We start from the raw sequence: 14,817 nt of genomic DNA on the forward strand, positions 1-14,817 counted from the left end.
AAAGCATTAAAGGTTGCCAAGTGGAAAAGATGGATAGCCAACTTCTTGTACCAAATGTAAGCCTTACGAAGAGCAGCATACGGTTCCAACCTCTGATCTACTCTGTCAACACCACCCATGTACCTATTGTAGTCCATTATGCACACAGGTTTGCGCGCTTCTGCAACCTGACCCCAAACAATCACCGGTTCAGTGCTTTCATCATGTATGGAAGTCAACATGTAGACATCTGTCCTGTCTGAAAACTTCACAGCTAGAAGCTCCTCACAACGCAATGCACTGCACTGTCCCCGAGCAAGCTTTTGACAAACAAGTTCTTTTGGGAAACCTTTACGGTTTGAGCGGATTGTGCCACAAGCAACAGTGTCCACTTTGGCCAATTCCCTGAACAACCGCACACCAGTGTAGAAGTTATCGACATACAAATGAGGGCCTTTATTAAAAAGTCCAAGACCAAGTTCCCACACAATTTTCTCAGTCACTCCAAAAGTCGACGGACAACCAGGTGGGTTAATCCTGGATTCCTTACCAGTGTACACCCTGAAATTAGAGACCTATCCAGTCTGACTGTCACACAGCATATAAAGCTTAATTCCATAGTGTGCCCTCTTACTAGGAATGTATTGCCGAAAAACCAAGCGGCCCTTGAACAACAGCAAAGACTCATCCACTGCAATTTCTTTCCCAGGATAAAAGATCTCAGGAAATCGATCACGAAATGATCAATGACAGGCCGAATCTTGAAAAGACGGTCACAACCAGGGTGATCTCGTGCCAAAGCAGAACTATTGTCAACAAAATGCATCATCCGAAGCAGAAGCAAATACCTATCACGACTCATGACTGCCGGAAATATAGCTGTTGCCATCAAGGGACTAGTAGACCAATATGAAGCCATTGATGGTTTCCTAAGCAAGCCCATCAAAAAAGTTAAACCCAAAAACTTTTTCATCTCCTCCAAATTTGTGCGAGTCCACCGGGTAGCTCTAGCGTGGGGCTTAAGGCTGGCACTGTTCACCCTCAAAAAATGTTCAGCATACAAATTAGTCTGCTCTTCAATCTCTGCCAAAAACACATCATCCATAAACAACTTGAAAAAATCAATAGGCAAAAAGTTTTCAGTGTTCACCCTACACCCTGGAACACCAGTAAATTCAGGCAATGCCGGCTGCACCATACCTGGTGCAACCCAGAGGTCAGAACTTTCAACGTCAAGTCTTGCAGCCGCAGGCTGCCGCCCAGCTGCCTCTTGTCTCACTACACCAACTGGAAGTCTAGCAGCCCCAGGCTGCAGCCCAGATGTCTCTTGCTGCACTATTGGCACAGCAATGTCCTCCGCAACCACAGGCACTTCATCCACACCAAAAGTAGCTTCATCAGCACTCAGTGTCTTCATCATCAGATGAAGCCATGTGTAGAGAAAACTCACTACCTGAATCTTCACCTCCCACCTCTGGCTCAGAATCAGAGTCATTCTCTGGACCATGGTCCGAGGAAGAATCAAAAAGCATTCCAACAACTTGCTGAGCAGTAATCCGGCGGCTAGCCATTATCCTTACAAATAAAGGAGTCTGCACAAACAACTCAACAACCCCAACACTGTGCAAAGTAAGTTAAAAAATGTAAGCCTTTATCACAAATATCTATATTTAGAAAAAATATACAATTCACTTACAAGAGACAACTACACTCACCAGCACCTACTCTGCAAAGACACAGCAAATAGGCAACAATATCCCACTAGAAAGAAGAAAAAAAAACTTACATCTACAGAAGTACACATCAAAAACAAATGCAAAACATGTTTTACAATCACAAAAAACAGAAAGAAAACATACTCGTATTACTACACACTTTGCAAAATAAACGATTACATTACAATTGAACAAAAAAAGTCTCTTACCAAACACATGCAACTACAGAAACAGCAGAACAACAGAACCACCAGTAACGGAACCGCACACTGCAACAATCTAAAGAGAAAATAAAACAATACACATTAGAAGAAACAAAAACAACACACATTACAACAGGCTAAGTCACAGGGTATGTCACAAATGGGGTGTCTGACCCCTTGGGGGGCAGAATATAAATCATTATAAACGTGGGCCCCCTGGAAGCAACCCTACGGAGGGCAGAGAGGCCAAATAAAGACACGACAGAACATACTTTTGAAAACAAATGGGCCCAAGAAAGCAACCCTTGGCCAAGGGGTCGCTCCCTATAAAAAACAAGCATTTACAATGCAATGGTTTCGCCTTTGTTAAAGTTTGAGCTTTTGGTATTGCTTTTGACAAATGGTCTTTTCTAACTTCTTTGAATTATGCGTAAAACGTTGATGTGTTTTACTTTACACAGAAATATGTATTGCACGAAGAAATCTCGGTTTCTAGTCCCGTGCTACTCACACTAAAATAACGGCTATCAAGTGTTGGATAAAATAGGTCCACTGACAACACCCAAGACTACAATACCCAGAATGCATTAGGTCGTCACACACAAGCCCAGTCCTGGAAAGTGACAGTAATGAGGTTTCCTACCTGGCTGTGAACTAAGCCACAAAGCGTAAAGTAGGCTGCTACCTAAACTGGGACAACTGTGGTGATTCAAGATAATCCTAAATTAGGTGTGAGTAGTTAATCTAATCATTAGGTGTGAGTAGTTAATCTAATCATTTTTCTTCCTATGCGTTCTGGTACTTGTAGTTGTACTGCTCACAGTGTTGAGAGAGCTCTGAAGATCCTTTGTTCCAAAAATAAAACGAGAATTAAAGGTTATGCTCAGGACCCGGTTCCTTTATTCAGCTGCTTGCGATCGAGTGTCCTTCAAAGTGTCACACATGAGACATGCAAATGTCACGCGTATAAAGACAGTAACATAGAAATATCGCATATGCATACTGTAAACGTAAAAGCTCTATTTTGAGATTATGTGATAGCCCAGAGGGGGGAGGCAGCTTTTATTCCAGCACATGAAAAGCTGGTTTAGGAAGAATGGTTCGCCCCTTCACGGGCGGGGGAGGGGTCAGGGGTACTCATGAAAGAGGGTTCACCGGCTGGCGCACTATGTGTGAGGGGGCGCGTGTAGAGCCGTTCAGCGTCCTCCTGGAGAGCTGGAACAGTGATATGTTTAACAATGGCAGGGCAGGTAATTCAGATGGCACCCTGTAGAAATGACCTACTCTCACAAGGGAGGCCTGATGACGGGTCAATGGGCACCGGAAGGCCTAGTCCACTAACTGAAAGGGCTTTCAAGACAAGTCCAAGAAAGAATTCACGAAATAAATATCACAAGGGCGCGGGTGGTGTGTCAGAGGAAGGTTAGGGCGGGTTCACTAACCGAAGCAGCTCACACGTGGCACGAGTCTACTAAAAAATCACCAATTAATAAATAACCCAAGTGAGGTGGCGACATAGGGCGCATGAAAGGATTTGAAGGCCATCCAGAGGGGGCTGGGGTCAGAGGGCACCGAAAAGACTAGCCCAACATTCAAGGACAGCAGGGGTCGGACGGTTCAGGAAGGACCATCCCAGAGGGATGAGTGCAGGGGAGGCAGGAAGGCCTGGGCACTAGCATAAGGAGGCGGGGGTCAGAGGGCGCATGGGAGACTGGGCACAATTATAAGCGAGCTGAGGCCAGGGGGCACAGGTAGCATACAGGCCCACATCTCAAGGACCTAGTGTCAGATGTGCACTAAGGACTAGCTCTCCAATCTAAGGGGGTAAGTAACTTCGGAGGGGGTATAATTAGAAGGTTGCGGTGTGCAAATGACTGGGGGCAGCTGTCATCCATTCCAAGGGGGACACAGGACGCAGGAAGTACTGGCACCTTATACCAGGGGGCTGAGGTCAGGGAACGTGGCTAAGAATGACTCTTACACGGGGGAAAGGCCCATTATTGTGTAGATGGCGTGGTCCATTACCACACACGGGTGGGGTCAGAGGGCACAGTAAGGGTGGTCCGCAGGTGTGACGTACAGGAGCCTGTTATCGCACACAGAGCTAGGCCCAGGCAGATACAAGAGTCCAGGGGGGGTGGGGGAGGCGTCTGGTGATGTGCACTGTAACTGTATATGACAGAGGTCACACGCCTGGGGAGAGGGGTTTGGGTGCCCAGCCTGCCCCCTCCACCCCACTCCCCTTCAAGGTCACTGGGTGAAACTGGCGAGCCCAAGATCAAACAGCTACCGGGGCCATGGAGAGTGCATGTTCTTCATCACATGTTGTTCAGGAAAGAACCAACTACGCCCTCAGGTGCAGCAACACCCCCATGGCACCTCTGTGTACGGGCCCCCACTACTTCCGGGCAAGAGTACACTGTTTGTCATGCAGCAGTTAGAGACAACATAAAGAACGAAGAGAACAACATAAACAGCACACCGGACGTGCTGACATATGACGAAACATACTTCTTGTTGTCAAAAAGTTGTATGGCACCATCCGGGGTCGCACCTATGACCTACCACATACACGGACACGCACACACGCTCTATCTGCGTCTCTCTCTTCACGCGCTCGGCAGCAGGCGCATGAACCCGAGCTATCTATCACACCGAAACAAAGAGCAAAGGGAGCATTCATGGGCGGCGGACGGGAGTACTCTCTTCGGGCAGTACTCTCATCCCCGCGGGGACTGAGCAGTCTAGGCCTCACTCACCTCTGGGGGTCGCAGCAGCCGGGGCCGCCTAGCCACGTACGGGGCAGCACGCGCTCTCCGCCGAGACCCGGGGTGCAGAAGCAGACAAAAGAGGGAGAACCTGCTGAGCCAGAGGATCCTCGAGCCGAGTCCAGACAGGCTCGCGCCGCCCCGGGCCGGCCCCCAGCCTGCCCCCGCCCCGCCTGCCGCCTATCGCAGGCAGCCGGAGGCGGCTGTCCCCATGGCAACCGAGGATGCGACGCGCCTCTCAGAGAGACAACCTCCCACAAATACACACACAGGCTGGGGGAGGACGCCCCCCGCCCCCTGCACGCTGTCCCTGCCAGGGGTGCACCCCGCCCTCTCCTTACTGTACCCCCAGCTGCGGGCAGCGCTGCTACTGGATGCACCTCCTTCTAGGGGATGCCACCGCCCCATCCTGCACCCCCACCGCGGGCCATCCTGCTGGGAGATGCGAGGCCAGGGAACAGGGAAGAAAGGAAGCACATATCCCGGAAGAGGGGGGTTGAAACACAGAAGGACAAGCAAGTAAACAAGAGGGAATATGGATCGGGAAGAGGGAAAAGAAAGAGGAAGCAAAGGAAGTAGGAGACAATAGAAGCGGGGAGTGATAGTAACAGAGGGACAAGGGAGACAAAAGGTAGGAAAACAATAGAGGTGCGAAGAAAAGAAGGAAAACGAGAGAGGGGGAAAGTGGAAATAAACAGGAGAGAAAAGTGAGAAGGAAAGAGTGCATGGTGAAAAGGGAAGAAAGAGGGCAGAAAGGGGAAGCGGTGAGATGAAACAGCCAATGAAGAGAGAACGGAGGACTCAAGGAGCGAGAAAGCATGGAAATAAAAGAGGGAAGAAGAATGATAGGATAGAGTGACAATTAATAGAAGGCAATGAGAAAGACGAAAAGAGGATGAGAGGCGGGGATAGGGAGACACAAAGAAGATGAGAGGAGAAAGGGAAGGATTTAAAAGGGATGAAGGAACCAACCCTACAGGTAAATAAACAAGTCAGGTCCCGTACCGGCCAGCCAATCACAGCGCGGCCCAGGAATGACGTCACGGGGGTGTCCCGGGCCGTCAGCCAATCACAGCGCGGCCCAGGACAAAGGGGCGGGACTTTAAAAAAGACCGAGAAACGCCCCCGAATCGCGTTTTAAGGGGAAATCGTGATTGACAGCCTCTGTCTCCCAATGGCTAGCCTCCATTTATGGAGCTAGCCAATGGGAGACCGAGGCGGGACCAAAGCCCATATGTAGGATCATGAGATTTCGCCCTGGGCGGAGCAACTGCTACGCAGTTGCAACGCCAGGGAGAAACCTAAAAAACAATCCCTGGAGTCTAGTGGGCTTTTCTATCCCCCCCTGGGTCTAGAAACGGTAAAAAAAACAGCCGATGGGGGCAGAACAGTCTACAATATTTATATTGCCCCCTGGAAGCGACCCTTGCCCAAGGGGTCGCTTCCTTTATAAAAAAACAAACAAATCCCTGTTGTCTAGTGGGCTTTTCTACCCCCCGGGTCCAAATTAGGCCCAAAAAACGGGCAGAAAAGTTCCCAAAAAATGTTTGGCCCCTAGGAAGCGACCCTTACCCAAGGGGTCGCTTCTTTCATAAATAAAACACTATCCCTGGTGTCTAGTGGGCTTTTCTGCCCCCCCTGGGTCCAGATGCGGCCCAAAAAACGGCCGATCTGCCCCCAGGGGGGGGCAGAAAAGTCTAAAAAAAATTATGGGCCACTAGGAAGCGACCCTTTCCCAAGGGGTCGCTTCCTTTATAATTATAATAAAATCCCTGGTGTCTAGTGGGCTTTTCTGCCCCCCCCTGGGTGCAGATCGGCCAAAAAAACGTCCGATCTGCCCCAGGGGGGGGGCAGAAAAGTCTGAAAAATAATTTGTCCCCCTGAGGAAGCGACTCTTGCCCAAGGGGTCGCTTCCTGCTCACAAACAAACGCAATCCCTGGTGTCTAGTGGGGCATTCCTGGTGCACGATCGCGACGCTGTGCGCGATCAAGCACCAGGAAGTCTTCCGCTGCCACCCCAACGTAAAGCACCAAGATCGATGCCCCCCCCCCCCCCAGGGCTGTACTGATGACGGAGCGGTTCCGTCATCAGCACAGCCCAACCGACGCTGATAACGGAACCGCTCCGTCATCAGCGTCGAAGGGGTTAAGGACCAGCAAATGCAAGGCCATATAGTACGACAGAATATCAGAGGTTGCAACCCCCACAGTATGTGGACTGTAGGGCCATCCTAGCCACTCCACCACCCCAGAGAAACTGACTCCGGGCCGGGTTGACCTGACGGAACCATCTAGGAGAAATCGATATGGGTGGTTTAGTAACTTGTACAATAGGCGTGGGAGCGAGACCATCTTGAAAATGGCCGACCGACCAGAAATAGACAAGGGCATGTGGGACCAAGTTCTAATGTCCTCGCGCACACGATCCCATACAGGTGCCAAATTTCTATCCCAAGATGTGGTAGGCAAATCTCATAGGAACACGCCCAGATATTTCATCCCCCCATACACCACCTGCACCGCGGATGCCCAGGTGCCAAGATCACCCTCCTAACCCAGGACCCAAAGAGTAGACTTCCGCGGGTTTATGTAGAGGCCGGAGGTCTCCCCGAAGACATGCATGTAACAGCTGTGGGCCCGTCCTATCCAAGTTAGTAAGGAAGAACAACACGTCGTCGGCAGAAAGGACGATAAGATCTGACAATCCATGCGCCCATTCAAGACTGGTCACTTGAGCGTCGATTCGCACCCAGGCAGCCAGGGGCTCCATAGCCAACGCAAACAAGTAGGGAGACAGTGGACACCCCTGTCTGGTGCCCCGTCCGATGGAAAACGTAGATGAGACAGAGCCCGCCACGTGCACAGAAGCGGTTAAGCCATTATATAGTAGGGTTAGGTAAGACAAAAAACGAGGCCCTATGTTCAATCTACGTAAAAGTCCAAATAGGTACACACAACTCGGAGAATCAAATGCCCTATCCATATCTGCCATCAAAGCGCCGCCTGCTTCCCCATGCCTCTGACAGGCACAATAGCAATGTGTGCCCGGCGGATATTATGATGGGTCGCCCGCTGGGGCATGAACCCGGCTTGATCGGGATGAATTAAGGAGGAACTATGAGGCCGGAGGTGGTTGGCCAACGCCTTGGCCAGAACCTTTGCCTCAACGTTTAAAAGGGAAAAAGGGCGATATGACACGTTTTGATCCAGAGGTCTTCCGGGCTTGTGGATTACGACCACTTCTGCATGCCGCTAGTCACCAGGCAAGCAACCCCGTTCCCTAGCCTCTTCCACCACTTTACGATAGTAGGGTTCCAGCTGCAAGAAGAACCGTAAAAAAAATGTGTTTGGGAATCTGTTCGGTCCCGAGGTGTAATTCCCCAAGGGCGGCACCCAGTTCATCCTCCGTGAGTGGGCGATCCAACTTCGCACTAACTTCATCTGGAAGGGCCGTAGGCGGGAGGTCATCTAAGAAGCGGCCTATCACCTCCGCCAATAGGCATTCCTTGGGGGCATAGACATCTGCATAGTACATAGCAAAGCTCTCGGCAAAGGTCGAGGGATCCAAAACAGGTGACCCATTCATTCCCACAATACCCGAGAGAGCCTGGAAGCCAAGCAACCCCTGAGACAATCTGTGTAGCAGCTTGCCCGATTTATCCTCCCACTGATAGATCCTGCTCCGGGTCGCCAACCAAGCTTGGCGGACCTCATCTAGTAGGCGATGCGAATAGCCCTGTTGCACGAGCAGCAATTGGCGGCGGATCAGCCGCCCCCTTCCTCCCTACTACGCTCCTCTAGGCCAAGAATTTCATCCTCTGCTCGTATGAGAGATTCTCTGCATGTTCTATGGGCTGCAGCACAGGAGGAGATGTCTACCCCATGAAGTGTGGGCTTCATTGCCTCCCAGAGAGATTCGACCCCCTGCACCGACCCAATATTGAACGACAAATATTGATCAATGGCTTCTTCCATATGTTCTCTGTATTCTTCCTTGTGGAGGTTCCAGGACGAGAGGCACCACCTAAAGGGCCCATGCACCATCCCTGCACGTATAGTAATAGCTACAGGCGAATGGTCCGAGAGCCCACAGGGAGAATATCAGTCGCCACCACCCTGCTGTCTACTGCCCGGGAAACAAATATGTAGTCGATGCGGGAGAACGAGTCATGTACCCCCGAGAGGCAAGTGTATCCCTGTGTTGTACCATGTAACCTGAGCCAGGGGTCCACCCAGTCCAAGCCCATCGCCGGGGAATGAAGTTTGGTGGGGTGTCTGGCCTCCAGGGGAGCCCCGGGCCTCCACCGATCTCTGACCACATCCAGCACATTATTCCAATCCCCACCCACTACTGCCGGGCCCTCTGGTAGGTACGCCCACAGAGTCACAAGTCTCTCCACCAGCCCCCAGTACAGAGGCAGGGGGGGCATATACACTCCCAGTATCATAGTTTCGCAGCCCACTGTACCCTGCAAAAAAAGATACCTGCCCTGAGAGCCCCCCATGTCTTAACATGTGTGTATGGGACCTGGTGATGAATCAGAACTGTAACTCCCAGAGACCCCTCACAAACCCCGATTGCAAGACATGTACATAGCCAAAGCGTTGAAAACACAGCGCCTTCGTCCCCATGAGGTGCGTCTCCTGCAGCATTAGTATATCTGTGCGGGCGCGCATAGCCTGTTAAAGAATAACCCCACGATTAAACTTGTCTAGCGCCCCTCTAACGTTCCAGCTGATTATCTGCAGGGACCCAAGGGGATCTGGTGACCTACCCAACATATCCGCCATTGGGAAGCTCCCTAGAGGCTAAAGACACAGATGACATCATACAGGAGGCACAAAATGACTCCGACATAGAACAGGACAGTGCGATCAAAGAACAAAAACTCCCCAAAACAATCCAACAAGTCCCCCCCCCGCCCCCCACTCTCCCCACCTATACCTCAAAAACAGTGAAGTACCTGTCGCGGCAGGCAGAGCAGACTGACCCCAACGGGAGGTCCCATCCCTCACCCATCAATGGCTCCCCAATTTACAGCCCATTGTCTGCTGGCCCTCTCCCTGCTCGTTAAGGGCTCGCAGAGATACCGGCCTTCTTCGTTCTCCTCCAGCCAATTCAATATACCTGAGACCCTGAGCCCATGGTCCCAATTATCAACTAGTCCCCTGACAAATGGTGTCATGAGGCAGACCTAGCACGAGAGGAGAAATCACAGGATTTGGATCGCCGTCTGGACATAGAGCGCCTGGAGCCTCTTCCCTTCACTTTGAGCAGATTCCAGGCCACCCCACTCGAAGAAGAATCAGAGTCTCTCCCGGTTGGGGAGTGGGGACGCAGCTGCACCGTCTCATCAGTCCACTGGAACACCTCCTACAGTGAATCAAAGAAGTGGGTACGAGATCGATATGCAACCTGAAACCTTTCTGGATAAAGCACAGCATAGGGAAGTTTGAGGTCTCGGAGGCGAGCCTTGGATGGTAGGAAGGATTACTTTCCGCTGCTGAACAAACTTTGTGTAGTCGGGAAAGATCAGAATGCGGGCATTGTCGTATAACAGCGGTTCCTTGGCCCTAGCCTGCTTCAGGATAGCTTCCTGATCGTGATAATTGAGTAGCTTAGCAATTGCGGGCCCTGGACGAGACCCCCTGTGGGTTCTGAATCAAGTCCCTGTGGGCGCGCTCCACAACAAAGCATTCAGATTATAGCAGATTTTACACCCAAGTGACACAAGTTTTTCACCCAAGCCAAGTATGGTTCTAAGCTGACCTATGTTTCAGAGTCTGGTAAGCCCATACAGTTAGCTTGCTTGATGCAACAATGTTAACAAGATGTCAGTCAGACACTGCAGATTAAAAAAACCTAAAATGACCAGCATATAGAGAACCAGCATGTAACCTTAATGTATTTCATTCAGGGAATTCTATAATCATTGCGGAGCAGAAATCAACATGACAAAAACGCTTTGTTAAGAGATAGCTGGATGAAACTGCACAGGTACCCTTAGGAGGAGAGGAGGAAGTGCAATGTTGTCCTCCATATACTCCAACCTCTTCATGCATAGACAATTAAGGTGAAAATTTAAGGTGCCCCAACAGATGTCTCAGGAACCTGTTCTCTTTGATTTGTAGTGCAGTAACATCTGCACCACCCCCTCTAAAACACCAGCTCCAGATCTTGCTATCTGCTGACATTGTTGCTCACCAGAGTATCAATGAAACGCAGGTGTATCCTTAAAAGACAGGCGAAGGAAGTAGTGAGTCTGATTAGCTTGACTAGAAGGAGAGGGAGTTTCCATATGCCTCTCAACCAGTCGCCCTGTGCTCACCAGCAAACTTACTTCTTGTCTAGCCACCTGAGAACTCTCACTCTCTGCCACCTGTAAAAAGAGTGAAGCCGAGATCCATAACAGATGTCGTATATGCATGCCTCGTTTATTGACATGCTATCAAGTCACATAGCTCAACCATGTGTCCACACTTTGCCAACTATAGAAGGTCAAGATTGTAGCACTCCTGGGAAATACAATAAATATGACACATGGTTTAAGTTAAAGTAAATGGTCCTTGGTTAAACATTCAGCATTTCATTAATATTTGATGTCAATTGCCTGTTCCTCATCAAATCTATGTTTTGAATTTCTGGATTTGCTATTTAATTGTGTTGCTGCTGATATATTTGACTGATTTATTTTTCTTCCTTTTTAGTTGGCAGAAATGGATCTGGAAAAAGTAACTTTTTTTATGGTGAGTTGGAATTCTTCAGTGATTGAGGTCTCAAATCTATGAATGTGTGTTGGGAGGTATTTTTTAAAGATATTTAATGATCTGTGGTAAAGAGAATATTACTTACCTACATGCTTGTTTTCCTCTACATTGCTTGCAGAAAGAATAACCTCTACCTATCATTAATAAACTCACTTGGTCATTTGCTACAAACGTAGAGCATGTTTGGTTAAGTTCTATAATAATCTACACCCTCTGAAACATGGTTCACATTGCATAGTATTCTTTAACAATTTAAGTCATGGAGGAAGGAAATCAAGATAACCTAAATAAAGTTTATAAGTCGGGCAATCTCAAAAATAATTGGTCCTCTGCCATGGTGAAAATGCATCTGAAACCATTTCAAATGGTTAATGTTATATATCCATAAATAAATCTGCATTAATATTCATAAACATAGAATCTCTTCAGACTGCAGGCTTTGACATCTTTTTCAAAAAGCTGTGTATCTTTCCAAGAATGTATAGTTAACATTGATTTCATGTTGCTATTGAAGACAGGAGGGTGGCAGCGTCTATGTAGGTTATGCTTATTGCAGTTACATGTAAAATGTGCACCCACAAGATGAATGCAGACTAGCTGCTCAGTCCTAAAATATCGGTCTTCAGGTTATTCACAGCTGGACTGCCAGTGGCCCGAGCGGGAGGAATAGTGCTGTGCTTCTGCTTACTGGGACCTGCTGCTCTGGGGTGACACTGCAGCTTGCAGCCCTGGTGAGTGATCCGGATGCCCACTTCTATCTGCTTTTTGTGGAACCAGCTTCTCTGGAACAGTCTTGGGCAACACTGGCATATTTTCCCATCTTTTGTGGCCCTATGTGGAGAGTTGTCAGATAAACCTCTAAAGTCCAGGGACAGAGAATCGGGTGGGAGGGGTGGAAATGTTGCCTGGGAAGTGTCCTGATTCTGGGCTGAACCGAGTGAAACCAGCTGGGTCTGTGTAAGGCTGTTTGATAAGATTACTCCTACTAATGTCTGAAACACACAATCTCCAATTAAAAAGGGAATCCGTACCACACACAGCCATCTTGTAACTAGATATGAAATTGACTTCACGGATTAGGTTTCTAGATGTACTTTATAATCTTTTGAGGTAACTGGGTGTGTACTTTGGATTACTGTGAATAAGGTTGTTGGATAATTCTTTGGAAACCTTATAAAACCTCATAAACGGAAAGAACCCCAACTGCTGACTGACAGAGACTGCTCGGAATACCTTTGGTTTGTATTACTTCAGAACCCTTAGTGACTTCAGAAATTGAAAACCTCCCTGCACTCCCTATATTGGAAAGCGATCAATTAAGGATCACCCAGTACACTCACCTGGACCATTTGTAATGCAGACATACGGAACCCTCCTTTCTCACCTTGAGATTGACACTGATAAACACACATGACTAAAGAATCAAAACTACTCCTGCAGTTGATATGTAAAGTCCTACTCATTTTATGCCCTATTAGGTCCAACTCTAGACCCTCAAAGAAGACCCATGCTGCCTCCTTTACTCTTCTTTCCTCTCCGTCCTTACATGCCAAGCTCTGAGAATGTGCCCACTGTATGTATCTTGAATGACCCATGGTGGATTTCAATAATAATAACCCCTTCTCAGAAATGAGCAAAACCAACCCTGATTTTCACAAGATTTCCTAAGCACCAAAACTCTATAAGACTGCTTAAAAAAACTGGAAGCAGAAGCCCATGAAGCAATTCCCTGTAACAATCTTTATGGATCAACACATCAGCAGGTGCCATGGATGCCTAAAGACAGTAAAACCCTCTTCACAAACCATGGCAACACCTGGCTGGAAACTTTCTCAAAAGAAGTAAATGTCAGTCAAAGAAAATCCGGCTTGGCATAAAACTAAACATCAAATTCCCCTGCACCCCCACCGTTATAAAAATAATTATCAGTCCCTCACTGAATCTTCACAGAATTGTAATTCTCTATAATTTGGGGTAGATAATGACTCAATCCTCCGGTAACACTCGGATTCACTTAAACCTTCATTTCAAGACCCACAGAAATTGACTTTCACCATTACACACAACCCCACTACTCTAACTCCTTTGTTCACCTCCCCGACATGGTCCATTCCTGCACTCCTGTCTTGGATCATTTAGCTAACACATTAAAGCTAATGACTATTCATTAACCATCCTAAACTATTTCCACAAATCGGTACTAATCCCTAACCACCTCAACCCAAACTCTTCATGTGCAACCAAAACTATATAAGAGGTGGCAGTTAAAATAGCTCCTCTGAAATAACAAAATCTAAAGAACAGTAAAGCCACAAATTAGTTATCTAAAGAAAGCCCTCAGACTAACAGATCCATTATGGTGCCAACATCCTTAGAAATTGTAACAAAAGTCACTCTTCACATCAAGCGCAAGGGATACAAAAAGAGACATCACAGAAGCAAAAAACAACTATATCCGATCAGAAATTGGCAACTCTTAAAATTGCTGGAAAAAAATTGGTGACTTTGGTATTGGCGATGGGATAGCAACTTGGGAACTGGTCAAATTTCGAAGAGTCCTGCAGAAAAAAAACCTTTCATAACAAAAAAAATAAGGTTCAAGCTCTCTTGATTCATCTACCGCCACGATTCCAGCTGAACGACTAACTTGCAATTCTTCATGAAATGGTTGTCATTCATGATAACTCACTCTGATGGCATATCCATAGTGGCCAGTTGGTTTCCGGTCCCATTTCCAGCCAAATGAATCAGTCAACAGTACCATTTTCACCACCTCCCCCAACAAGGGTTATAGACGACTCCTTATCACAAGAAATTACTTCTGACCGTCTCAAAGCAGGTCACATCACCCCTCTTCTAAAATAAACACTGGCCCCGCAGACTTGAACAACTTCAGACCAGTATCCGATCTTTATTCTTGGCAAAAAAGGCCTTACCTTTAAATATTCCCAAGTGTCAGACTAGATCCGGAAGATTTTCGAGCAGTACCACTGCGCACCAGTAGGTGACATTGTTCAGCTCTGTGTCGGAAGTGGTGTAGCTGTGCCAATATAGACGCCACCTCGGCGTGCTGATGTCCAGTTCTTTCCTTTCTGTGCCAGATATTGCTGATCCGGATTGAGCTACCCCTTAGTCACTTTTTGACTCCCCTTTTTTTAGATTTTATATCCAGGTGTGAGGATGTCACCAAGAAACCGTCTGGTTTCAAACCTTGTTGGGGCCTGTCTTTGTGGTACTTTGAGCCGGGATACAACTCCAAGGTGTGAGAGGACTGCAGCGCCATGCACCCAAAGGCGCTGGGAGAGTGATCTCTCAAGCTCCTTGCCTCCTGCCGTCGGTTGCCTCCACGCCTCCTCGTCTGACTCTAAGTAATTGGGGAAGTCC

At 48.1% G+C, this 14,817-nt stretch overlaps 1 protein-coding gene across 1 annotated transcript in view; it reads left to right on the forward strand.

Moving 5' to 3' along the window:
• Positions 1–14,817, forward strand: part of SMC3 (structural maintenance of chromosomes 3) — an 845,399-nt gene that overhangs the window by 48,277 nt on the left and 782,305 nt on the right. The window contains exon 3 of the mRNA XM_078643761.1: positions 11,374–11,412. Coding sequence (XP_078499887.1) covers positions 11,374–11,412 — 39 coding nt within the window. The remainder of the gene's footprint in view (positions 1–11,373; positions 11,413–14,817) is intronic.

Source organism: Lissotriton helveticus, chromosome 5_1, assembly GCF_964261635.1.
Source record: "Lissotriton helveticus chromosome 5_1, aLisHel1.1, whole genome shotgun sequence".
In the NCBI taxonomy this organism is placed as follows: Eukaryota; Metazoa; Chordata; class Amphibia; order Caudata; family Salamandridae; genus Lissotriton; species Lissotriton helveticus.